Here is a 27428-nt window from a genome sequence, read left to right on the forward strand (position 1 = left end):
TCAAGAACGTAAATGAAAAAAATAAAATAAAATCTGTTGGTTTATCTTTATTTATAATAATAAACATCTGCTTGAACCAAAACATTCAAATATCTTGGGTATGTCGCATCGAATTCATGAGGCGAAATAATAAGACTGGTGTTGATGCACGAATAAAAGGGTTCTTATCGAAAGTGTTACTATCATAATTTTTTTTCGTACTTGTCCCATTTAAATAAAATCTCGGCAAAGGGAGAGGGAGGGATTCTTTGATTACCATTCGCAACTTGCATTGCCAATCCCTTTTCTTTATTTTTCTTGCATTTGTTTGTTAATCCATCAATAATCTCAATGCCAGATGTTTTTGTTGGCATCGGAGTCCATTTGATTATGTTGTTTTGCCAAGGGACAAACACATATCCCTTTGAAAGCAAAAAGGAGTTGGAAAATATGCATATGCAGCCAGACTGGAAGTTATAAGATGACAATTGATGGGAATGGAAATTACAAGTGAAAAGATTCAAAGCATTCTAAATCGAGATAATTGTTAATTCTCTATTGTTTTGGTTGAGATAATTTTACAAAATCTGCTGATTTTAAGCCGGAAGGCATGCCTGGCTCATTTTGCGATTTTCATCTATGATACTTAGTTGAGTAGAGAAAAGCACAAAACTATTTTCTTTTCTCCTTCATTTTTTTTTCTTTTTTCCGCTGAAGAAGATTAAGCAAGCATCATTATTGTTTTTGCACCAGGAAATTATATATTTCTTCAAGCAGAAATATTGCATCAAATGGCCAGATGACTGGATTCGCTTCAGCTCTATTTGGATTAACTATTTTTTGTGGTGTTTTTGAAATATTTTATTATAATAATATATATAAAAAAAATTTATCATAGATTTTTTTTTTTTTTATGTTTAGAAAGATGTTTTTGAAATATATTTTGTGATACCTTTTTAAATTAAAAAATTTTTAAGGTACCTCTTTAAAATTAACACTACTATTCACAACCACCACTCATCACCGCCACTACTCCCTCCATCCATCCATATGAATCTCCACTACAGTATCATCCACCGATCACCCCCACGCATTATTATGTATCAATGTAATATTATATTTAAAAAACTAATTTTTCAAAAATAGGCCAAATCAAACGGAGTTCTTTTTTATTAACTCGCAGTAAAGGTATTGATAATTTACATCTTGTTTATCTCTGTCCACCTTTACCAACAACGCACGTGTTACAGCTGAAGACGCATGTATATATTACGTGGAGATCAAGCGGAAAATATATAATCTTTACTTTTAATAAGCCTATAATCTTGACTCTTACCAAAGCCGTTTTTCTTCTTAATTGCGGATGCTAAAGTCTTTTTCTTTAATTCATTTAACGCCTTTCCGCAGAGAAAGCCGACAAAATCAAAAGTACAGACGTTGATTATGCTGTTACTTTTACACCTGCTGATCAGACAATCAAGATGAAGGTCGACAGGTTGTACATTTTAACTTATAATAAGCAAAGGAAGCTTCACAGCCTTCACCTCACCTCGAAGGCAACTTTTTTTTCTCTTCAATTGTTATATGCATACCAATTCTTACTCCAATTCTAACTCAGTCGTGGGCCGACATAACAGGATCATGGAAATTGATAGAGATTAAATCACCATCAAATCATACAGATACATTACGTATCTACATGAATCAAAGAGAAGTTTAAGCGATAACTTTAATGAAAAACAAAATTTAAACTAAATAATCATCGAATTATACGGATACACTACGGGCTGCTGGTCATGGTCCCGCTACTTCCTTTTCCATCTTTCTGCTGAGTCATACTGTGTCAGGTTAATTACATCTATAGACGTTAGAAGTGGTGCACAGACACAAGCAACCAACAGAATTTGGGATGGTAACCATCATCAAAGCATTAAATTTGGATGGAATGGGAGATAAAAATTTAATTTATTACAATTAAATATGATCTTACCTAAAAAATTTAGGTAAATGCGTAACGTATCCGTCCGATCTAATGATGGCACAGTCACTTCCGAATTACTTTTAAATTTTTTCAGGTCCTCTCTTTCCCTATAATATAGAAAGCTATCATATTGACCAAAAAAAAAAAAAAAAAAATCACTGAGCAATCCATGGGAGGTTTTATTTATTACAGGAAAACAAAGAAAGTCTTCTCTCTCTCTCTCTTCTATGGATTATTTTATAGAGTACTTTGCAATGCCTTGCATAGGCATGGTGTGAATGTGATGAGGATCCTGTTGGTAGTTTCTAATATTAAATGAAAAGAGCTCCAATGTTCAATACATGTTCACATCTCCGACTCTTCTAATTTTTATTTTTTGCCTTATTTTTGCTACCTGAACTGTAAAGACTGTATGTGGTCAAGAAAGTTGCACTTAATTTATAATAATTAATCTTTTATATATATTATGAGTGTATATACTTATAAATTTAGACACTTTGTGACTTTAGACAGTAGATAAGAATTGGAAAATCTAAAAACATGGAGACAAATTCTAAAGTAAAAGAAAAAGTTTAAGCTGTAATATTTTACTTTATTTTAAAGTAAACATTAGTAGAGTTGTATTTGCCTGCCATTACAAAATGCATGCTATTAACTAAGTGCCATATATATTTTTCACCTTAACTTTTTTTTTGGAAAAAAATTCAGATGAACTTTCTCCCGTGTAATTCAAATTGCATTTAAATACGGTCGTCCTACAGAAATGATGCTGTCCGCTCTTCAAAGAATAAAAGGCCAAAAAAACAAAGAAGGTGGGGCCCTCAAAGTGTCAGTAAGTCCTTAAAAACTTGCAGAACAACCTGATGTGCAGCTTTCGTAGCCGCCGCTTAGAATATGCAACGTGGCCCCTCGCCCCCCGTACCATCGCTCGTTGCCGTCCAAATCTCCGCCCACTGGCCACTGGGGCATTGGCATTGCTGATGACAGATGTTCGTTCACACCCAATTATTTCAAACCATGAACCAACCAACCAACCAAATTGCTTTAAATACAAATAAAAAATTCAAACCATCAGACCCGTTTGCCTGCCTCTTTAAATCCGATTCCAAATCCAAAGGAGTGCGTTGTAGTGAAAGTGAAACTTCTTCAATTCAGATATGATTTTATCATATTTTTAATTTTTCTTGACTCAGTTGAGTCCTTGCTTAATAAAAAAAAAAAATTTTTATTTCAAGCTGTCACCGTGACTTTAAAATACAAAGAATGTTGTATCAGTGCACATCTGTAGGCTGGACTTCCTTTCAATTCTTTGTATAATCCAATTGAAGAGTTTTCCTCTTTTTTTTTTTTTTTTCAAAGTAAGAAAATATTTAAGTGTTGCCATTTGTATAAAAATAATAAGGTAGATAGAGAAAGAAAAAAAGGACTAAAGATATGTAATTGCAATAAAATGTAGTTTCACTTACTTGCAAGAAATTTACAGTGATGAGGGTTATGCAAATAGCAAATTAATTCACAAATAATTGGAATTACTACTCCAAATTTGTATATAAAAAAAGAATTACAACAACTTAAAAAAAAAAAAACACTACAGTACAGGGACCTAACTCCGGGGTTTTGGGTTGATTGCTGTATATTTTTGGGAAAGGAAAAGGGAGAGGGAAAGAAAAGGGTTCTCTAAGTCAAGCAACTTGTCCAAAACGAAACCTGTCTCGTCTATGACCGTAAAATGAGTGGTGGTGTTGGACGACACTACTACTAGTAATTTAACTTTTCTTCCTTGGATTATTTTATGTTTCATTATTCATCGTCACGAGTGGCACTATTGACTTATTCCACATGATTCACTTTACTTTTCTTTTTCTTTTTTCTTTTTTGGGTAGGAGGTTCACTTTAGTTAATCGGAGTGTAAATTCCTCTTCAACTTTTCACTATTTCATTTTTCTTTTATACTAGTTTCCACGTAACTCATGTAACACAAAAAAAAAAAAAAAAAAACCATCACACTTTGAGTTGGTGGTCACCACCAAAACATTAAAGTTTGGTAGGGTACGAGATTAGGAGTTCAAATCATACCTTCTATCAATTACCACAATATATGGATTTGTTGAACAAAAATTCATTTGAATGCGTGGTGCACTCGCACGGTGCAACGGCGATTTATTAACCGCACGCTATTAAAGCTTTGGATGACCAAGGCCACCATAGCACACCATTTTACCCGGAAACAACACAAAATAATATGCCTCTCCTTCGTCTCTTACTTCAAAGCAGAGTCTTACCTAAATCAATTCCTTTCTTCGGTTGGTTAATTTTTTTCTAGTTTTTTTTCTCATTTTCTGGCTCCTAGTCCTTTTTTTTTTTCTCTGCAACAATATTGATTTTATAATCTATCATATTCTTCATACCAACATTAAATCAAAAAGATGTTCAAACATGTCTTTTAAAATTTTTCTTTTAATTGAGATTCAAATTCCCGGCCTATAATTCAAAATTCAACTTAACCCCACTCATACTGCATTTTTCACGCACTCCGTCCATCACTCCTAGTCCTATCTTTTCCAGCTCCTACCCGACTTGTTATAAATAGCCTACCTCCATCACGGCTGGTTCACAGCACATGCTTTCCTCAGAAAAATTCTTTATCCTTCTCCACCAAAAAAGAAAAAATCCAACTCTTCCCCTGTCAACATCATCAGAAAATACAGTAGAAAATACGCATTATACTACCGCTACACTCAACTCTCATCCCATACGTAAAACCGTACTCAACCATCCTTGTTTAATTTTCTTTCTTTCATTCATTCTTTAATCCAAGAAATCAACACAAACTCACAAGACCAATCTTACCCCTCGTCTCCCCCTTTATATTTCTAGGCTCCCTCCCCACATTTCCCAACTCAGTCTTCTCCGGCCCTCCGCCACAGAAAAGAAATCCCAGAACATGGCGACTCTTTCGTTGCTTCTCTTGTTTTCTTTGCTTTCTTTCTCATCAGCTGAGGACATGTCCATCCTGAGCTACGGTAACGCAAACCTAAAGACGAGTGGCAGTGGGAGGACGGATGAAGAAGTGATGGCCTTGTACGAGGAATGGCTAGTGAAACATGGCAAGTCGTACAACGGCCTAGGAGAGAAAGATAAAAGGTTTGAAATTTTTAAGGATAATCTTAGGTACATCGACGAACAAAACAGCTTGCCCAGCAGGACGTACCAGCTCGGGCTGAACCGATTTGCTGATCTGAGCAACGAGGAGTACCGTTCTACTTACTTGGGAACCCGCCCTGATCCCAAAAGGAGGTTGGCCAAGACTTCCAGCGATCGCTACCGTCCAAAAGTAGGTGATAGCCTGCCGAACTCCATTGACTGGAGAGAAAAAGGTGCTGTTCTTCCGGTCAAAGATCAGGGAAGCTGTGGTATGAAGTTTTCCTAGCTCTGTATTTTACTTTGATTTTTATTTTATTTATTTATTTTTTTCATCTTGCTTGATGGTTAGATTTGTTGGAGCCTGTTTTATTTGCAAAATTTTTTGCTTAAAACTCCTCTGGTCAGTATGTTTTGGTCGAGAATTATTTATTTATTTATTTATTTATTATTATTTTGTGTTTTTTAAATGAATAGATGTAGAAAATTTTTGGAAAATCCGAGTAGGAAATGAATATAAGTAGCCAAAGAAAAAAAAGGTAATCAAGCTGTAGTACTAGCAAGTAGAGTTTTATTATGGACAAAGTTGGTGGGTATTTTGGTGAATCGGAAATCTAGATTAATTATTGCTTTGGGTGAATATTAAGTATTAATTGCTTTGGTTTGTCGTACATCTTTACCTGGGCCTTTTTATTTAAACAAAGAAAAAGGAAAATAAAAATTCAACCAGAGTTATTTATTTATTTTTTGACTTTCCCGTGAAATTCAAGTTCGGCTTTGAAACTATTGGTAGATTAGACTCTTTTTTTTTTTTTTTCTCCAAGTTTTAATTGCTTATATAATAATTTTTCTAATGTTGTTGATGTTGCTACATTAATTCTTTTTATTTTCTCTCAAGATTAAGCCCCCTTATCATTCCGTAGTTGTGCCTTATTAACAGTTCCCACCTGTTGCTATAATGGACAACTTCTTGCTCCGGCAAAATACTCCACCACACTTCCTTTTAGTAGCTACCAAATATTTTGGTCGTGCCTAATTTCTGGCCTGCCTAACTTACTTGCGAACATTAATTTCTTTGTTGTTAGTTCATCTTATGTTGGTGAGCATCCAATTTCACAAGATACTAGCAGCAGTATATACATGTTCGGATTTGGGAAGGAATGTAGTTGTTGCAGGCCTTATTGGTGATGGTGTCCTTGATTTTCTTTTACACGGGAACGATATTAATGGCCCTTGTTTCAAAGATCTGTATGCGACTCATTAATGGTGTAATTTTTTGTCGTTTGCCACTTACCCTTGTTAATGTCTGTGTGCTAATCTTACATTATTGTTTTGTGGATGAATTTAATGGGAAAACGAAGGGAGTTGCTGGGCCTTCTCAGCAGTTGCTGCCGTGGAAGGGATCAACCAGATTGTGACTGGTGATTTGATCTCCCTGTCTGAGCAAGAACTAGTGGATTGTGATACTTCTTATGATGAAGGCTGCAACGGTGGCCTCATGGACTATGCGTTTGAGTTCATCATCAACAATGGTGGCATTGATACTGAGGAAGACTATCCGTACAGAGGCAGGGACATGACGTGTGACACATACAGGGTACGTATTGAATTCTTTATGTTAGTTTAAAAAAAAAAGAAATTAATCAGCAAAAAAAATAATGACTAAGAACCTAGCTCTTGCTTGCAGAAAAATGCCAGGGTGGTCACAATTGACGGCTATGAAGATGTAATTCCCTATGATGAGAGGGCACTGCAGAAGGCCGTGGCCAATCAACCCGTCAGTGTTGCCATTGAAGGTTCTAGCAGAGATTTCCAACTCTATTTGAAGGTGAGTTCCATCCATCTTTCTAGTCATTGAGAAATGCCAAAAAAGTTTTCCTTCGTCGAATGAATATGTTTTCGTGATTTAAAGTGAGGATGTTTGCAATCATTGCAACAATGATGTATATACGGAAACTTTTATGTTGTCAGCAAATAATTGTTTAATTAGTTAATTTGTGTTCTTCCTAGTACTTCACTACAACTGAAAGGTAATGGTTTAGCTCCTTTCTAGTATTGAAAACTGGTTCCCATTCACCTCGTAATTTTGTTGGTTTACCAGGAGCAAGACTCTTAATTTTTTAGTGTAGAAGGCTACAACTCGCGAGGTTTTCGAGTTCAGTGCTGAACTCTCTGTAATTCTATAGGGATAGGACACAGCATGCTGCTTAGTTCTGCACGGTTTCTGCCCTTTACTTGCCTGTTAATATATATTTACTTTGAACAACTTCAGGGTTTATTCACCGGCAACTGTGGGACTGCATTAGATCACGGTGTGAATGTGGTTGGATATGGTACAGCAAACGGTAAGGATTATTGGATCGTCAGGAACTCATGGGGTGCAGAGTGGGGGGAGGATGGCTACATCAGGATGGAGCGTAATGTCAAAGCAACCTCAGGCTTATGTGGCATCACCAGTGAGCCCTCTTACCCTGTCAAGAAAGGCCCAAATCCTCCCAATCCTGGTCCTTCCCCTCCATCTCCAATCAAGCCTCCGGCGGCCTGTGATAATTACTATGAATGCCCACAGGACAACACCTGCTGCTGTGTCTTCGAGTTCTATGGCTCGTGCTTCGAATGGGGATGCTGCCCTCTAGAAGGTGCCGTATGCTGTGAAGACCACTACAGCTGCTGCCCCCACGATTACCCCGTTTGCCACGTTCAGTCAGGCACTTGCTCACTTGTAAGTAAATGCTGTCATTTAACTCGTCCTTGGATAATTTTCTTGCAGATACACCGAGTTTTATCTTGCTTATAAAACCAACTTTCTTGTTTTAACACAGAGCAAGGACAACCCTCTTGGAGTGAAGGTTATGAAGCACATGCTTGCTAGGCCTATTAAGAGGGTGAAGTCAGGCACAGAAGGAATGAAGAGCAGCTCTTAAAAAAACCTGATGACCAATCTGTAAGTGGTGTGGATAAAGGAAAGGAAAGGCAGAGGAATATCACAAATTCGCATGGTGCCCCCTTCCTGTTTTCCATACCACCACTGAAGTTACAGAATCCCGATTGATTGATTAAAGATATGATTAGACGGTCATCTGTATATAGGCTTTAAATATCTATATCTAAAACTTCTATTCGAACAAACAGAACAAGTAGAACATTCATCTGCTGCTACAATCTGATTTGCTTATGTGTACTTAAATCTTATTTAAATGCTGGCTTGGATTTCATTTCGGTTGCTGGCGATCTGTTTCCTTTTAACAGTTTATGTAGGCACTGGCCAAAAGATGGTCATGTAAAGGCTTTAGAGAAAACCATTCTGGGAAATATTTTTGAGATCTTCACGAGGCCGGTGAACTTTTAATGAACGAGGGCGGTTGGTTGATTATCATCGGCTATGTGAATTTAGTGCAGCACTATTTCTTCTACAGATTTTCTTATGAACACATCCTATCCATATTTATATTGCAGAAGAAATCAAAGAATGAGCTAAAGCAAATAAAAATTGATCTCAGACTATGCAAATAATAAGAGCATTTAGTAAATGAAAAAATAATAACAGAAAGAGGGAAGAAGTGATAGCATGAAATAATGGAAAAGAAAAGGAAATGAGAAGAAAGAGAAAGGGAAATAAAAATATTGCAAAAAATACGAAAAATTATATAGCTAGAAGCCCATAATAATTGGGAAGAAAGCAAAGTGATATTAGCCTGAATATGAGGGGGAAATACCTTCCATTTGTATTTTATGAACTTCTCCACTTCTCTTGGAAGTGATGCAGAATAGACCAAAAAGAGAAGCTGATACTACATACAGTACTGTTTCTTAATGACTTTGAATTGAATGAATTTTGAAACTCTGCATGATGATTAAAGTGCTAAATCTTTGATTATTGTTTAGATTTAGTATATTGTGTTGGAAGATTCAGTTCAATACATGCCATAAAATTTCAAAATTCCCTTTTTTTTTTTTTTGTTGCAATGTTAATCGACCGTGTATAATTAATTGTACATGTAACAAAGACAAAATTCTGAAACCTAACCTAAATACTGCATATAAACTTACTTTGGACAATACTCCCAGAATCATTAGGACAAACCATCATATTGTTTGAGATTCAAATCAACGAGTCGTATGATTGAAAGGGGCCACATCAATGTCCTGTTAAACATCGCCATTATTTTTCTCAGAATATACGCACCACCTTGCAAGAAAAGCCCAAAAAACTTGGGGTTAGGGTTTGGGACCATCCAATCTGTCAAAGATTGGATATCATATCCAGCTTCACGCGCCACAATTTGATCCTCGTTCTTTGCTCGCTCATCTTTTTGTCCATCTTTTATCTTCTTTTTTCTTCTTTCGCTTTCATGGTATATCTGTTCCTTTTTCAGTCAAGATGCTCTTTTCTACTTAGTGGAAAAGTTAAAAAAAAGAGTAGCAATATCTGAAGTTTATCATTTTGTTTTTCTCTCAATCCCAGTTTGCCTCTGTCAATTGCAAAAATTTTTATTGCTTTCTTTCTAGTTTTCGAAAGGAATGAATTGACAATTGGGTAGAGCTAAGGATTAATAGCCTCATCTCATCATCTGTAGACAAATTTTAGTGTATCCTTGGCAACTTTGTGACAGCATCATCAATTACAAGTCCTGCTAATGAAACAACAAAGAACAGACGAGCAATCTATATATATATATATATATATCATCAGCTCCTGGGTGTGTTTGGATTGCAGATTTTCAAAGAAAAATTGCTATGTTTTTCGTGGATATATTTTTTAATTATCTTTTTACCTTACACGTATCAAATCGCCGTAGTAATTTTTCTACAAAAAAAAAAAAATCCAAAAAAATACAATCCAAACGCACGCTTATTAGTCAGCAAACTAGCAATCGTAAAGTGCAATTAAGCGTGACAACATTAGATTGGATATCCGTTTGTACCTCTACTCTATGGTTCCAAAATCAGAAGCACTACGTAATACTCCATAACCTACATTTTGGTGGCCAAAGAAAAAAAAATTTATATGGCAAATAGTGGGATATTGGCACATAGCTGCAGTTACAAGTGGGTAAGTAGGAAGCAAAATTTAAATCCATTCCCTAGATGCAGATATAGCAGATATATATATATATATATATATAATGATGTGATATGTAGTTGTGTACTAACAACTTGAATGTGACACTGTTTCCTCCAAGAGATGGAGATGTGGTACAAGAAGAAGTTAGGTTGAATCGAAAATCCAAGATATTTCTATTGGGCCGACGCCATTAATTTCAAACAACCGGATTTCAGATTACTACTGGTGACATTTTCATCTCCTTCCAACCCTGTCTTTATTGCCCCTGAGACAAGTGTTGTCACCATTAACTTGGAACTACGTTGTATTATATATACTGCTGTTGCTGCTGCTGCTGCGCTTATCTGTATATCGCAGGAATATGTTGCATAATTAGAAGAAGTTGTCCTCTTACAAAAAAGGACAACTCAAATTATGTGCGTTAATTGTAATGTTATTCAAATGCATTCCTTCCGCTTGTCTTGACCCGATGATCGTAATCTTGGTTGAATCGATTATAATCTTGTATCGTTATCTAAAGGCCACAAAGCATAACTCAAAATTGCGTTAAAGACAATTGGATTCTAAGTTATCCATAATAACATTTCTTGTCTCAATTCCAGATAGAACATGGAGTGCATGTATGTGGATTTGAGGATCAAAAATCTCAAACATAATGTTGAAGATTGCAGTTTGCAAGAAGAGCTGAGATTCATTTAATTTATACACAATTTTATACATCTAAAATTAAGCTGCCAGCGCCAATCCAATACTCTTCTTGACAGTCTTAACATTAGAATCATGACAACGGTAAGAACTAACATCCAGCTATTTAATTAAGGTTCAGAGCACACTCTTCTTCTGACTGGGGTCCAAACCCCAGTTTCACTACCCTACATTCCACTCCTAAACTATGGCTTAAAGTTCCAGGCTTTCCTTCTTGAGCAGCCTCCATTGCACAGGTTGTTTCAGCCTTTATATCACCACTTTGCATCTCACTTAAACCAATAAATTCATTGACCTTAACAGACTGGCTTGAAGTTTTCATGGTGCAATTCTGTTTGCTCAGCAGCAGAGTATCAGTTGCTTCAATTGCATTATAAGATGGTGAGATGGAAGGCATCTTTGGAATACAAGCAGCTCCAGGACTGCAAGCTGATGAGGGCAGAAGAGGTGGAATGGACCATAATGCCGGAGGTGGTCCAATCATGCCATTATGGGGACTGTTGAAGCCTAAGTTGATGGACTTGACAGGAAATTCGTCAGGTCGATCACAGTAGAGTCTCTTTGATCCAACTAACTGGCGTTTATCATCAACCCCGTAAGCTGTTTCTCCAGTTTCGATCATAAAATGGGGTGTTGTATTGGTCCTGAAAGTATGGGGCTGCTGAATTGGTAAATATGGTCTTTGTATAGCATAGATGCCTGGTATGCTCTGCAGGTAGCTGAACTTCCTTTGGATGCTTATCACCAAATTAAGATCTTCAGCAACCTAAAATTAAATATTGGAATGTTGTAAATCTTAACTGATTAACAGATGGATACCACGAAAAATTCCGTAAGAGTTGGAGAAGGAGAGACGGACCTTGTCAAACGAGCCAAGTTGTATTATGCCTTCTCTTACTGCTATGATTGCAATCGTCTGCCAAGGATTGAAGCAATTTTTGATGTGATCTTAGTGGAACTGAGAAGAATATGTATCGGAGTTTACACTAACCTGAATGCCTGAATTAAATTGAGCCTCCCATGCTCTTGGTTGCTGTTTAAAAAGAAAGATCAAGTACAAGAAAATGCAATCAATTGACATGAAAAAAGAAAGAGGTAATACTGGAAATTTGGTTTCAACTCCTCACAAGGGCAATTTTTTGCTTACAGGATCAACAGATACATTCCATGAATGGATGAAGCTGGGATCATTTTCATTTGGACAGTCTCTGAACACCCATTTATGACTGTTGTCTGAAGCAACTTTACCCACCAATCTGTATCCAAGATCATACAAGATAATTGCAATTTTAAACCACTTAAACAGTAATCACAAGAAAGTTAAGTAAGAACATGACTGCTATATATACCCTTCTCCAAAGTTATAGACCTCATGAGACATTTTGAAGAAAATATCAGCTCCAAATCTTCCCTTCACATATCCGCTACCTGCTCGTTCGCATTCGTAAAAATCACAGAATCCATCTTCCCAAACAAGTATCCTGAGCCAAAAATTGGAGGTTAGATTACTTGATGAGTTGTAATTGGACACAAAATGATCATAATTCTCAAATAAAAACTTTACCAGTTCCTTTTGTTCCCTTTAGCACGATCAAGTATGCTTCCTCCATGATCCCACCTGCAACATTTCGAGCAAATTATGATCTTCATTACGTTACAATTACCGAAAAAGAGCATTTCAAGAATTCTTGAAATTCATTATTTGGATTGAAACATTTAAGGTACTTACTTGGGTGGAGGATAATTTCTTGGCAGGATCCTCCAGAAAACAGAATATACCCACTTAGCAGAGGTGGAAGAATCTGAACTAGAAGTAGTACTAGTTCCTGTAGTACACAAGCTTCTGAGAGTGTGCTGTAAAAGACAGTTGAGCATGGGAAGTCCACCATCCATTGTCCAGAGCCAGAGAGAACTGACTCAAAGAGAAAAACAAGCTTACAACTTCGGTGTAGGTTCCAATCACAATTAAAGGATAAAGAACAAACAAAGAAAAGTTGCATAACCACGCGTAAGAGAGGAGAGTGAATTGCACAACTTTTGCAACCCCAAAACTTCTTTTCTTTTTTTCCTTTTACTCTTTGGCTTTTGGACTTTCTCTGACTAGAGGAATCAGGGAGTACTTGAAAATGTGAGGTCATGGAGCTGGAAAAGATATAGTTGCCCTCTGAAGGAAGGAACACGAGTAGGGACTATACCAAACAGGGGGTTGGTTAAATGACAAGGGTCCAAAAAACGAAAGTTGAAAGTTTGTGCATCTTTATCAGACATCAAGTACGACTTGTCCAAAGAAGTTCAAGATTAAAAACTAAGAAATCACGAGTAAGTAGTAGTTTACATGCAAATGCTAATCCAAAACCACCTATATTTATCGGGTATTCCTGCGTTAAACAAGTAGTAAACTACTACTAAAGTCTTGATCATCGTTTTCTATACATAAATTTCTTGAGATGACCCGTGAACTATTTTGTCCACATAATAATCAAATCAACAGTAGTGTTGTTGGATGAATTTTGACGTCTGGGGACAAACAAAAAAAAAAAAAAAAATCTCTTAGCAGCCTGTTTGAACTTTAATACACTTTAATTGTCCTTGGCAGAAGTAGATGACAGAAGTTACTCCCACTACGGTACTGAGCTTATGAGATTTGATGCTGCTGTCTTTCTACACAGCTTAACAACTGTCTCATTTTCCTAAGACTTTGGTGAGTCTGGTCAGGCCCGATGAAATGTACAGCTCCCCAAATTCTTTGCTAGAAGTAATACGACGCACATTAGCCGCTTGCTTTAGAGGGCATTGTCATGATTGTGCCTTCTTCTAATCAATTACTTTTAGTTCGTCAGAAATGGACTTACAACCTATCATGAAAATCTCTTTCCGCTAATCATTCTTGGTGGACGAGAAAAGTGGAACCTGTCTGTTACTCGAAATGGAAAATTGTTCGTTTTTCCCCACTCCCATTTTCATGGTAAACAGACTATTAATTTTGCCCAATCAAGCTTTGATTAGTTGACTTTGCTTATTCAAGCAATTACCTCAGCTGAAACATTTTATATGACGAACCATACCCTTCCTAGACTCCATCACCTCTTCCTAACATCATTCAGCTACGTGCAAGCAACCAATGGCCACCAACGACACGCCATCCAAACCTCAAATTGTGGCCTATCCCATATTCATGTGACCGCGAGTTCTTGCAGCTTTAGGCTCCGATAACAATAAGTTGTGTCCTAGCAACGCAGTTATGGTCGCCTCTTTTTAATTGTTGACAATTTGTCAAAAGGGACAATAACACGGTAGACGATCTTCCTAAATACTAGACGATAAATTTGTAAAGCTAAACAGCCAAAATTAAAAGCATCAAGTTTGATGAAGCCGAAATTATGGTTATATAATCACTTTATGTGGTACACAACCCAATAAGTTAGTTGAGAAGAAGTCTCAAGGTGCGTCTAATAAAATTGAAAATTGAAAAATGAATTGTTAAGTTTTAAAAACGTAATACAATTGAGTGTATTTATCACTTATTTTTTTTTGGAACAAGTTTTGCCTCATAAATTTAATGCTAATTAATTAAATCAGATGTCTTAATTTGTTGTTATTAAATGTGTTTGAACATGCTGAACTCGTTAAATTTAAGTACTGGCCTTAGTTTTATTCATTCACTTGTTTGAAGCTACAAGAAGCTTATGCCAAGTTGGTTCGTTTACCTTTCGGCACATCGCAGTCGTAGGGAGATTTGATTGATTGTGTGCTATAGTTAGGTCCTCTTCAAGAACCCCAGACTAATTCAAATAATCCAACCAATTTAACTGCTGAAAGAGCAACTCCAAATTCAGTGTCTGCAGAATTGAATACTACAGTCCGTTAAGGTCACAAACATGTCTAGTAATTTAAGAAGTTTCTAACCAAAAGATGAGGGCATATGGTGTCCTCATTTAGAGATCACAGAAGTTGCATATGATATTCAAGAGACTGGATCCTAATCTTGAGGAGGCCTCCTCGAGGACAAATTGCTTGTAGTTGCAGCAGGTGGTCCTGCAAGGTTGAGTGGTCATATCACCCCACGCCGTGCACTAAATCTTGTCCCAAGTCCATGATCAAGATTGATTTGGAACTTTGTCTTAACTCTTACAAGTTACAACCGGACACACCTATTTTTTCCTCACTGTATACCGTTTCCATGATGTTGATCTTAGCTTGCAAAATCCATTTTGCTGGCGTGCTATTTGTTTTATTGGGCTATATATTATTTCGTGTCCCTCTGGCTCCCTTGCATTGGCCACCGAATGGATGAGCAGAAAATTATTATAGGAAAGAGCGACTCCAATATTTCTTAACCTCAAGAAAATGAGAGAGCCACGGTGAAGAAATGGGAATCTGTAAATTATGCATCTATCAGGGTGAATAGCATCAATCACTAGAGGACGCTGCAACCACAAGCTGCATCATTTGAGAACTATAATCAGCAAGCTTAGAAAGTTACAAGTCCTGGCAGATATATGGTTTCATTTGCACAAGACTGATAAATCAGGGTCCTCCACAATCCATTCAGCAAGGGGTAGAGCATCCATCCTAGTTTTGTTGAGGTCGACTTTTTTGACCATCGGAAACAAACCATACTTTTCCTACCGGCTTCAATTATAGAATGGAGGTCTCATGCAAGTTCGGAATCGACACTTAAAAGCATCAGACACTTTAGTCCACCGATGATCTTGCCTGACTTGTAACAATGCGTCTACCAGACCAATCCTCCAGTGCCTCAGCTTGGGTCAAATGAAAACCAAAGAAGAAACATGAAGGAAAAATGCATCAGAAGTTTCATTTCACGGACAGGTGGACTACGCAGAGAAAATTTATTTAAAACTTTATCATCTCCACCAAAAAAGGGTCGCAAAATACTTTTAACACCAAAATTTCCATCCTAATTCCAATCCCGATCCCATCCCAAGTTAAAATATGTAGGATCACAGTGCACAATTTGTGCTTCCACGTTAACTAACCCAAGAGCCTTTTCTCTCTCTTGAAACCTTCTTTCATTTGAAAATAGATGTCAGCGCTCTCAACAAGCTCAACCTTCACAAAACTGGAGACAACGGTAAACTTCAATTACAAAAAATCGTGCTCCCTACTCAATGACAATGGAGACAAAAGACATAATATGTACCGTGGCGTCTTGATAGCAAGGGGCAGATAATACAACCCCACGGAAGCAGGTACCAAGACTTGACATCTCCAGATCGTAGGCCAACAGGGTATATTAACACTTTCCAACAAGACATCAATGGCATGGGCCTTCCAGCCCCCTCAATAATCACTTGTCCTACCTTCCCTTATCTTTTAGGATAGAGGTTCAAGTACAGTTCCTACTGGTGAAGTTTTGTGATTAAAAATAAATCGCTTGGGCTTACCTTTAATCATGTTCATCTTTCCTGATCAACTTCATATAACAATCAACACGCTATACTAACTAAGATCACACTCACTAAAATGTGAGAAGAACTTGTCACCTCAGGACAAACGCCATAGAAAAATGGATTCATCCCAATCAAAACTCTTAATCCAGAAGCATTGCACGGCTGCCAACTTCAATTCCAAGGCAATCATCTATCGACTTTTCGGGGGCCCAATCATATAAAAAATAAAAATAAGGAATTGCAACATGAGAGCAAGATATCTACCAAAAGCATGGGATACAAATCTGCCAGTCAGAGAAAGGATCAGCGCCTTTGAAGAGGTGATCTTACTCAGGTCAAATGACATGAGAAATACAACAAAACATTGTAAAATAGGAGAGCAAGGAAACCTAGATACTAAAATATCTGTGAATAGTACAAACATTTTAGGATTTAATCATTCCGCATTTACATTGACATGTAATGGAATAAGTGTCATATCAGTTAGAAGTAAAAAGGTGTTCTATATGAGCATAGAGGCACCAGAAAACTAAATTATCCTTCACTGAAAAAATAAGATACTTGGAGAATTCTTCGGGAATAACTATGAAATTCCCTTGTTGAAGATTATAGCCACCTAAACAACCTAAAATATAGGTAAAAGTCTTCCATCTTTACCTGAACCATCAAGGCCTGGAAATGCTAGCATCATCAGAGGGAACTACTTTCTTCCCGGTGTAACGCTGAGTCAAAAGGGTGAAATGTTTCAACTACTTCACAAATGCCAAAATAAAATCTGACAGGATAATAGAAACAAAATACTAAAAATGACCAATTAATATCTAATAACTAAATGGCTAAGTATCTACCTGTTTACCAAAGGTGAAGGGCACATATCTATATTTGATCATGTGCATTATCTGCCTCTTCATCGTTGAAATGAATAGAACCAACCAATAGAATAACAAAATTGGCCAGAACACCGGTACATCAAACGCACTGAAAAAAGTCAGCATAAATGCAACACAGAAGGCTTTGGTGAGTGAATACCTGTCATTAAGAAGTAAAGAAGATTAATCCTTCCATTTTCCAGTAACAGATACTGCATAATGGTATTCGGAACTCATAAGATAAAGCATCAGGTGAAGTCTGTCAAGGTAAGATGAATGACAGTAAATCATGATTAAAGGGGAGAGAAACTAAGACTATGTAAAATGACAAGTTGCAAAAGAGGAAATATTGTTGGACAAATACACAGTTACAACTGAGGAAATCATATAGACAGGAAATCAAAGCCTCAATAAACGTAGCGACCATATAGCTCAGCAATATTTTGCCACAATACAATCATGTGTGACCATAGCTGATTACTTAAGGTCTCTGAGTCGAACATGCTAGTAGATGATTCAGACAATCAGACATTGATTTCAACATTAACATCCTATCCATTTCACTACTCAGAAGTACAAAAGATGGCTTTTCTACAGATAATAAGATTTTACATCCAGGAAAGTGATTTGGATGGACTCGTGACTCATTAGACAACTCCATGCCAGGAATTCAATATCAGTGTGTCCAACAACATTATCTAAAAGTCCCCACCCTTTTAAAAAGAAGTAAATTTAAACAATAGCTGAACAAGCATAATGCTCATTCAAGTATAGGGAGCATGGAAATTACTCAATCTTCTCCTATTGGCAACAGTTCACAAAATTTTATTAAAGGCCATTACTCAAATGTAGTTCTCTCAAATCCTAAACAGCATCATAAAATATGAACTCTAAAGTTGTATATTAATGATTATGATCACCCCAATATTGGCTGGATATATCTCCAGGGCAGCAAACGCATTCAGTGTCTGGAAAAATTAATACGTCGGCTTCCAGGTTACCAATTGTCAGGGAATCTTACTTGTAATTGCAAAACTTAAATATCAGTATGATATGCATATGACTGTCTCATAAGCGATAGGGATGGTGAGAATAGTCATATTTCAATGCTACATTAGGAGAATAGTCATATTTAAATAGAAGTATAGAGAAATACTAGGCTCCTGCAAACACCAAGTCTTCTAACCACATAAAGTCAACCATAACTTGGAACCAGTACAGCCATTGAAGCCCACAATTCTGTTCAAAGTTAAAAATCAGTTCCTTTTTTAACCCTTTTTCCCATTTTGTCCTAACCCAAATTTATGCAAAGGTGACCATGACAATAAATTGGGAGCAAACAGCAACTATCAAAATCACAATATTCTCAACCCATTAATTATGTTGCATAAAAGCAATAAATTGATAGCGCAAAGTCCCACTTTTCTACATCCTCGGAGGCCTTAAAAAACAAATATTGATCTTTTCAATCAATAATAAAAAAATCTTAAGTATAATAGGAGCAAATGAGGACGCTACCAAAACTTGAATTCAGGGAGGCGGCGAACAAAGGGGCGGAACTCATCGGAGCCGCGAGTGGGCAAAGAGGGTCCATCGTCGGCGGTGAGTTCTTGGAACTCCGGGTCCACCTGAGGGGAAAGAAAGGCGATCAACAGCTGCAAGACGTAGATTCCGAGCCCATAGGTGATGATGTAGAATCCTTCAACGAAGTACACGCGTACGGCGTAGATGAAAGCGATCACCACCAAGAAGATCCACCGGTTGAGCACCTGTGGCGTCGATTTGTCGAGCATATGTTGGTAACCCCGTGACATCGAGAAAACCCATTTCGAAATCGCCGATGAAGCTGCCGAAGATGATTCGCCGGCGGCTCCATCTTTACCTCCGCCACCGACATTCATGTTCTAACTTGCTGGAGTACTATTTTTTTTTTCTCTGGTTTTTCGGTTTTTAATTTGTATTTACCAGTATTTTTGTTGGAAGGGAATTTGTCACGTTTTAAGTGATCTGTTGAACTTGGGAAGCGGAGGATGAAATTGATTTGGATTTTGGATTAATGAAAAAGGATAAACGCACAAGGTTTCGGACAGTTGCACTCACCTCCCTTGAGGTTTAGAAAATAGCACTAACCTCCCCTAACATGAATTTGGAACCTATAATTGACATGAGATAAGATAAATTTACTTCTATACCCTAAGAGTTTAAAGTTGTTAGTAAACAAATTTGGGACAAAAAAATTAGGGCAATGAACAAGTCTAAGATAACTGATTAAACAAGATTAACGGTTATTTTTTTATTTTATTAGGTACTGTAAGTGCACTTGCAAAATTGTGCCATTTTGATGTTCTAATATGGTGCCATTTTGTGATTTATAACACTTGAGAGGACAATGCAAATCATATATTTTTTGTATAGAAGAGAAGCAAAAGCAAAAAATGTAAGAGAAAGAAACCTCTAGATTTTGGTGGATTTGGTTGAACTTATTTTATCTTATGCATTCATGAAACAAAAGGAGAAAGAAAGCAGAAATCAAGGCAAAATCTGGAAATTTTTGAGTTAAAAATCTATGGCAAGGTAAGTAATCTTTTATCATCTCAACTTAATACACAAAATTGTGCTGTTAGTTATAGTATGATGAAATTGCTATGTCAATCATGAGAGAACATAACTGTGTATGAAAAATGGTAAATAATATGAGATCAATATACTACAAAACATGACAATAAAAAGCTCTCTTGTATTGATCAAAGATGAATTTTCTTGTTTAATCAACAGTCTTTTTATTTGTTTTAGAACCTTATATTTCTGAACACATGTTTGGTGTTTCTTTCAAATTTTACTACTGCCCTTGTTCTCTTTGCACATATATCTTCTGAGTTTCACTAATTGTTTCCATTTCTTAATATTTTTTATTCTTTTACTAATACTACCTCACAAAAGACAAAAAGGGTGCAAATGAAACAAAATTATTATCTCACTTCCCAAGACCTTTTGAATAATGCTTTTTCTAACATGGGCTGAAGTTGCTATCAAAATCTTAAATTCAGGAGATGTTAGTGCTATTTTCCAAACCTCCAAAGAGGTCAGTGTAATTGTCAGAAATCTCAAGGGAGGTTTCTATAATTATCACCAATAAAATGTTATAGGGCTTCGTTTAAACGTTTCAAGAAGCAGAAGCCCAGCAGGATTTCCCCAATTGGACTCAGAGGCCCGTTTTGCATTTTGAATGCGAATGCAAGTGCAACAAAAAAAATTTTTAAAAAAAAAGTAATTTGTGTGTAAATAAGAGGTTTTGAACTAGATGTCTTGATTACAATTCATCCCTCTTATCATCCAATATAATCCTTCATCCCCCCTCCCCCTCACCCACTTGAGTGTAACAAGTTAAACACCGTAATTTTATTAAATTTATGAATTTTTCAAGAGTTTTTCTTTAATGGTGAAAATCTTGGAGAGTTTGAAAATCTTGTTGATGTTTGATTTGAATATTTATTCTTTTTTTGGAAAAGGACTTGAATATTTGTTTTGATAGTAAAGTTGGATCATCATTTTATCCAGCTAAGTTGTGATTAAGCTGATGCACTTTGGCTTTTGATTTGAATTCTATTTCTACTTTTAGCCAAGTTTGGAATGTTTCTAATTTTGGCTGTGGGCTGAGATTTTGCTAGATTTTCCTGTTAATTTCGTATAATTCTTATATGTCTATTGGCTCCAATTTGCTACAATTAACTATGGATATGCTGCTATTAAGTTATTTGTGTGCACGATGGCAAAATTTTCGTGTCACCCAAAGGGTTTATGGGGAATTTAGATTAGAGTTGTATGTCTGAGAATGTATAGATACACATGGGCGTGGGATCGAAGCTTCAATTCAATAGCCCACTATTTACCTGCAATTGTAAAAGATTTCTTTATACTAACACTGTATAGGAAAGAACCATAAGATGAGGTTGATGATGATGATGATGGCGATCATGATGTCCGAGTTGAAGATGATTTGAGTACTCATGAAGGATGAAAGTCTAGGTCCGCCACAGCCGGAGGAAGTCTTGCGTGCCAAAGAGGCGCACATTATTCCAGGGTGGTTGTGCTTGAAAGCGTTGGGGACATTCCTGAGGCTGAGGTAAAACCTCCGGGTAATGTGCCGTTTGTTTGCAAGCTGAATCCAACAATTACTGAAGATGGAGACCTGCATACAACACTTTGGAACTGTTAGATAGCTTGTGGGGCATGCTTTTACTGAGTTCGAAGATAAGGAGGCCTGTGAACAAAGCATACTTCGGCATGCATAATCCTTCGATTGATTATGGCGGATATATCCATGTCGATATCAGCCGGAGCGTTGCAAAACTTTGGTCACGTGGCTAAAAACTGCATGATGGAGATCCAACCAATTCACAGGAGCTCTCAAAATTAAATACATCCTGAAAGATGGCAACGCCCAGCAAGCGGGAGATGACTTTATGAAATGGTATTTGATGGAGATGACCTTAAAAGCACCGAAGGAAACTGGAGGCCGGGATACCATGAACTTGAGAAAATTGACAAAAGAGAAGATAGGAAGCGGGCAGATCTTTCTTTAATTTGGAGCTAAGTAGTGAGTGATTAGGCTGAAGCACATTGACTTTCAAATTTTATGTGTATTTTGAGAATTTTTTGGTAGGTTAACAATTGACAATTATTACGCAAACATAACGCGAATAGTTGATTAACTAATTTGGAGCAAGTTATTATTCCGCCCAATCTTGAGTCAAGCTCATGTTATATGATGCTTGAATTTCTAAACCAAGACCTCAAGTTTAAAAATTTTTTTTTTTTTTTGAAACTCGATTAAGGGTCCGATAGCGCCTCTATCTGCATCATCAAGTTCTTTTTGGTAAAGGCTGTAATTTACTGCAGTTAACTCTAGACTTTGTCATCCAAAATTATTTTGTGATGGCAAAACCGAGTTTGTTTTGGCACGAAGGAAATACTTTGTGCTTTTGGTGAGAAGAAAGAAGCTTATATTTCATCTTAATTAGAGATGTGTGTCTGTTTGTGTGTGTATATATATATATATATATATAGGTATACATCCGGATATGAGATCGAGCTCAAGCAGCATTATTATTTGCGCTCGTAATGTGGTAAAGATTAATCCTTTACGCTTTATTAAAGTTTAGATGCCTTGGAAAAGTTTGAGGACCGACAAATACGAATCAGTTTGCTTTTAGACCACAAGACAAGACGGATATATGAGAGGATGTAGTCAAAGTTAACCGAAAGGGAGTTTGATTTGATGGTGGGAAAATGAAGGATATAAGTAGACTCCCCATTTGGTGCGCAAGATGAACTGGACGCGGGGAAGACTAATAATTCTGTAGAATCTTTTTGAATTTCTTCTACTTGGACATATATTTTAACATATAGATATAGCAGCAGTTGGAAAGAATTCGACCTTTTAAACCTCTTGTTATTTGTTTCTAGCTTAGTTTCCTCTATAATTTGCAAATCAACCGTTTTCATCCTCCTGGAATGGACCTCCGGCCAGCTCTATTGAATCTTTTACCATATTTCTTTCTTCTATTTTTCCTTTAAAACTTCCTAATAATGGCGTGCACTAGGAGTGAGCATTCGGTGCAAAATTGATAATTCAGTGCGCCCGATTTTCAATTATTTGACCTATAAAATCTCAAACCTATTTCAATTCAGTATTGGAGCTAACCGAATTCATTTTAGGGTTAATTACATTTACCTCCCCCGAGGTTTGATCATATTACCAATCAATTCCTATAATTTGTTCAAATAACAGTCTCACCCTTTGAATGATCAAACATTTAACAAAAACCCCCTTAATGTCGAAAATGCCCTTATTGAGGCCATGTTGCATTAAAAAAAGAACATATTTTTATTTTATTAACCCTGAAGCAATCCAAAAAAAATAGAAAAAAGTTTTTGCTTATTATTTATAAAAAACATATCTTTACTTCCATAAATAGTTTTGAATCAATAATTATTTTAAATCTTAAAAATGAATATTAAAAATTAGATAAATTGAAAGAAAAATAAAAAAAGAAATTATTTTAATTCCTGGAGAATTATTTTAATTCCGAATTGAATTCGGAATTGCGGGATTTCACAAGCACAATAAATTTTTTGGAAAGGAGTACCATCCAACACAAGATTTCACCAGCTAATAATTATATAAAAAAAAAGTAAAAATTGCTCAAACTTTGAGAAATCGATAAATAGCTCTTTAGGTGACGAGACAAAATATTCAGGCTATTTTGCATGTTTTCTTTGTTTTTCCATTTTCATGTGAACACAATGTCGGAAGGATAACTAGGCTGAGCCTTGGAAAGAAGAGTGAATGAGGTTTTGGTAAGCTTGGGATTCCATTTGGAGGCACGAGCCACTGACTCTAAAATGTTGAATTTACATACTGGACAGAAGAAACTAACGTGCTGGCTAAGCCTTGGGCGTGGCAGCACCGACTCCATTTTATCAGATCATCATCGTTCAGCGCTATTCTATTCACACCCATCAATGGCATTACATCTTGATCAAGTGGATTGCCATCAAAGGCAGAATCAATTCAAGGGGCTTCCTCTCTGGCACTAAATTTTTTTTTTCAAATGCTCAAAAAAGTCTTCTGTGCATTCACATGCTGCCGAACTAGTTGTGAATGTGAAAGTGGGGATGTAACGTAACCGAGTTGACTGATTAAAATAGCACGACTTGGTCTATAATACTACTTTAAGACTATTATTCTCTTTAAAGTTTTTCTTCCACATTATTTTTTGCCAATTGTTTCTTCATCGATCGGGAGTTCGGTGACAATCATCAGTTTTTCCAAGTCAACTCCCGAGTAAGGTAAATTTCCTACACGGCTTCCTCCTGCACTTCATATGTATAAAATGAGAGGAAAAAAAAATTCAGTGTTTGACAAATCCCATTTGCAGCTTCATCGATCATGGTGGGAGCACCCCTCCCTTTCCATGGAAATCAAGCCCAGCCCTATGGGGCCACTGGTATGATTAGTACTAATGTGCTTGTAGATTTGCCTGAAATGGAGATTGATTGCTTTCTATTGCTGCAGGTAATGTGAACGAGAATCCAGATTCTGCAGCAAAGCATACACCACCAGCGCAAATGTATGCAACACCAAACGCTACGATTTCCACTCTCTTGCCATACGATGGCGGCTTACCTCCTCCAGCAGCAGCTAATCCTTACCCAGGCACCAATGCCGCCTATCCAGGAGCACCATCTCCAAGCATAAATGCCCCTCCAAATCCTCATCCTCCTACTTCAGCAGCTCCGTCCCCTTTCCCTGGATTCCCTCCAAATCCAAATCCAAATCCGTCGCCAGCTTATTCTTCCCCTCAGTCACCTACCTATCCTCCAGCGCCAACAACTTCGGCCCCTTACGCCCCACCTCCTCAATCATCAGGCTATCCTCCAGCGCCAACACCTTCGGCCCCTTACGCCCCGCCTCCTCAATCATCTGGCTATCCTCCAGCGCCAACACCACCGGCTCCTTATACTCCACCCCAATCATCAAGCTATCCTTCAGCCCCAACACAGCCAGCTCCTTATACTCCACCTCAATCATCAAGCTATCCTCCGGCGCCCCAATCATCTGGCTATCCTCCAGCACCATCACCTCAATCTTCCACTTATCCTCCGCAGCCAGCTCCGGCAACACCTTACACTCAGTCAACTGCTGGGCTTCCCCAGCCCTGTCCACCAACAGGTTATCCTCCGCATCCTCCTCCTGGTGCCCCAAGTGGTTATCCCTCAGGTATGTGTGATATTGGTCTATTGATTATGTTGAAAATCTTTCATAGTGAACTTTTTAATTGATTTCTGTCTGATTGAAATTACGGATCTGTGACCAGTAATTCCTCCATCAGGAACCTTTCCTCCGCCTCCATCTTCACAGTACTATCCCCAGACTAATTCTTCACCGCCAGGAACATATCCACCACCTCCAGCTCCAGCTGGTGGATTTTACCCCCCGCGACCGTATTAGTTTCTCAATTAGAGCCTCACGAGATTGAGAAATGTGGTATCCAAGAAGACAAATGGATTCATATAGTCGGTGCATGAGTAATTTGCAGTTATGGCGACGACTAATTAAGCCTTTCTTCTTCTTCTTTCCTATATTTAAGTACACTCTTTATTCTTCCTCGAAATCAGAATAATAGAATGGTTTTGTTAGCTTAGATTGTTTGGCGGGCTGGTTTTATTGGCAAAAAGAAAACATCTTCTTAATCTGCTTCTTTTTCATGAATTTATCATGAACAATTAGGAGATCAAGCGAGTTAGTTGTAATCAGCTTCATAAAAATATTTTGTTGCTTTCATTTTTAGTGTTGAGAATTTGCTTCTTCCTTTCTTCTTTGACTTATGAGAACGATCAACTTCAAGTCATGATGTAATTTAGGTTTGAGCGCTGAAGTTTTGAGGTCAGTACTATACGAGATTTAGAATCTCCTCTTGCAGTAGTATTGTGTTGTATTGTGTTACAGAACTTTTTGGTAAAGTCTGAGTGCCATCCCAGTTCAGTTCTCACTAATCCTTTCAACATTGAGACTTGAGAGTGTGAGTGAATAAACTCGGGCAGTTGATTCTCTCCAAAAGTAAAATATTTCCATATCAAATAGTTAATTACCGTTTCTGCTCAATTATTTTCCATTCTACAATAGGTTACCCATAATATTACATTTCTTTCCCCCCCCCCCCCCCCCCCCCCCCCCCCTTTTTCTTTTTTGGCATTTACCAGGAATCGTTCCCCGGCTGTCAGCAGACTCCAATCCATGGATCGAAATTATGTTGCCAACTACAGCGCAAGCTGTCCAAGTCTTAATAGATTACACACACACACACACACAAAATTCTAAAGGAAAAAGAATATATATGTAATGTACATACTCCAGCAGAATAAAAATGATATGGACAAATTAACGTCTTTGAGGAGGCGATTTTTGGTTGGTAACTAGACCGACCTGGATCAGTCCTCTCTGAGATGAAGTGAGGTGAACTCCTGTGTCCGAAGTGAACCTCCTTGTCCGAAGTGAGTGGCGGGGCTTCTCCCCTGGTATCACTCCGACGATCAAGTTAGTATGAGAACGAGAATAATAAGAGTAAGTTAATGAACAGTGTATGCTTACTTGTTGGGAGTGTGAGTGAGGTATTTATAGAAGAGAGGTGGTCAAGACGGAAGGCTCATGCTAGCGGGACCCACTCTCTGGCATTACGGCTCTGTCTCCTGTCAGGAGGTCTGACTCTGACACTGTAGCCGCCTGGGAGTGATGACGGAGGATATGGTGCAGGTGCCATTAAGTGCCTCCAGTGCTTTTCAGATAAAGTGCTGGTCCTGAATGATGTCAGGTGGGTTGACATCATCAGCGTGCAGCCGAGGTGGATGTGCCGAGGTCACCTACACGGTGGACTAGGGATGAAGCCAAGCTCTGGGGTTGTGCTCAAGACAGGGATGAGCTCCGATGAGGGACGAGGTGAGTTCACCTCGGCCACTCGGGATGGCCGAGGTGAGCATCCTCAATAAGCCCCCCAAGCCTCGGATGCTCCGAGCAAGGGAGGTGCCGAGGCTTCCTTCTGCCGAAGTCGTGAAGAGTCGGGGTCCCGAGCCTGCTCCGGAAGATGCGGGGACGTGACACGTGGGCATGTCAGTTGAAGGGACCTGGAGAGTGAGTCGGCACGTAACCGTCACGTCGTGAAGTAGTGGGACGTTTCGTGCAGAGTGTCAGCCGAAAGGACAGGGCATTAATGAGGAGAGAGGGAGAGACAGAAGGGCAGACACAAAGTATCTGGAATTTGGATCGTTGCCGCCCTTCCGTATTCTTGCCGCCTCTTCGGGTTCCCAAGAACCCCTATAAATGGGGGGCCCCCTCACCGCATTTCTCACACCTTTCACTTTCATCCAATACTTGTATAATTCACGAGCGTAGCCGAGGTCAGTTCCATCAGCCGAGATCCTTGCCGAAGTCTTCACTACGTCCGATATCGTAGTCAATAGTAAGTATCCCTTTTTCTTTCTTATCTCGTCTTTCACTCATGGCTAAAACCGCGAAAATTCATAAAGAAACCGTGACCCCGAGCTACCAGACCGAGGTGAGGGCGGATTCTGAGGAAGAAGCGACGACGTCCAGTTCGGAGGGGTCGGCACAGAGTTCCGAGGAAGGATCGACCGAGGTGAGAGTCGGAGAGACAGCCTCGGAACTGGAATCGTCCGAGATCAGCGAAGGCGGCTCCGAGGTGGAGTACAATACC

The 27428-nt window shown here is 38.0% G+C and overlaps 4 protein-coding genes across 7 annotated transcripts; 2 read left to right on the plus strand and 2 right to left on the minus strand.

Moving 5' to 3' along the window:
• Positions 1-4577: 4577 nt before the first annotated feature.
• On the plus strand, positions 4578-8316 carry LOC113712783 (low-temperature-induced cysteine proteinase). Its single transcript, XM_027236353.2, has 5 exons — positions 4578-5373; positions 6463-6698; positions 6789-6929; positions 7374-7823; positions 7924-8316. The coding sequence occupies exons 1-5, from the start codon at positions 4905-4907 to the stop codon at positions 8023-8025; spliced, it is 1398 nt and encodes a 465-aa protein (XP_027092154.1). The 5' UTR covers positions 4578-4904; the 3' UTR covers positions 8026-8316.
• A 2521-nt stretch (positions 8317-10837) lies between these two features.
• LOC113712894 (uncharacterized) lies at positions 10838-12891 on the minus strand. The gene is made up of 8 exons (XM_027236517.2): positions 12875-12891; positions 12601-12787; positions 12436-12489; positions 12221-12352; positions 12019-12127; positions 11863-11904; positions 11731-11787; positions 10838-11637 (listed from the first exon to the last, which is right to left on the minus strand). The coding sequence occupies exons 2-8, from the start codon at positions 12762-12764 to the stop codon at positions 10978-10980; spliced, it is 1218 nt and encodes a 405-aa protein (XP_027092318.1). The 5' UTR covers positions 12765-12787; positions 12875-12891; the 3' UTR covers positions 10838-10977.
• Positions 12892-16544: 3653 nt separating this feature from the next.
• On the minus strand, positions 16545-19190 carry LOC113712974 (protein RER1A). The gene is made up of 3 exons (XM_027236657.2): positions 18673-19190; positions 17134-17314; positions 16545-17007 (listed from the first exon to the last, which is right to left on the minus strand). The coding sequence occupies exons 1-3, from the start codon at positions 19053-19055 to the stop codon at positions 16951-16953; spliced, it is 621 nt and encodes a 206-aa protein (XP_027092458.1). The 5' UTR covers positions 19056-19190; the 3' UTR covers positions 16545-16950.
• Positions 19191-23918: 4728 nt separating this feature from the next.
• On the plus strand, positions 23919-25501 carry LOC113711738 (uncharacterized). 4 transcript variants are annotated; one of them, XM_027234927.2, is made up of 4 exons: positions 23926-24006; positions 24096-24164; positions 24233-24937; positions 25050-25501. In XM_027234927.2, exons 2-4 carry the CDS (start codon positions 24107-24109, stop codon positions 25166-25168), a joined length of 882 nt encoding a protein of 293 aa, XP_027090728.1. In that variant the 5' UTR covers positions 23926-24006; positions 24096-24106; the 3' UTR covers positions 25169-25501. The 4 variants fall into 4 exon arrangements, with proteins under 4 accessions (XP_027090731.1, XP_027090730.1, XP_027090728.1 ...); XM_027234925.2 differs by having other exon boundaries at positions 23927-24006; positions 25035-25410; XM_027234930.2 differs by lacking the exon at positions 24096-24164 and having other exon boundaries at positions 23919-24006.
• The last annotated feature ends 1927 nt before the right edge of the window (positions 25502-27428 follow it).

Source organism: Coffea arabica, chromosome 10e (genome assembly GCF_036785885.1).
Source record: "Coffea arabica cultivar ET-39 chromosome 10e, Coffea Arabica ET-39 HiFi, whole genome shotgun sequence".
NCBI lineage: Eukaryota > Viridiplantae > Streptophyta > Magnoliopsida > Gentianales > Rubiaceae > Coffea > Coffea arabica.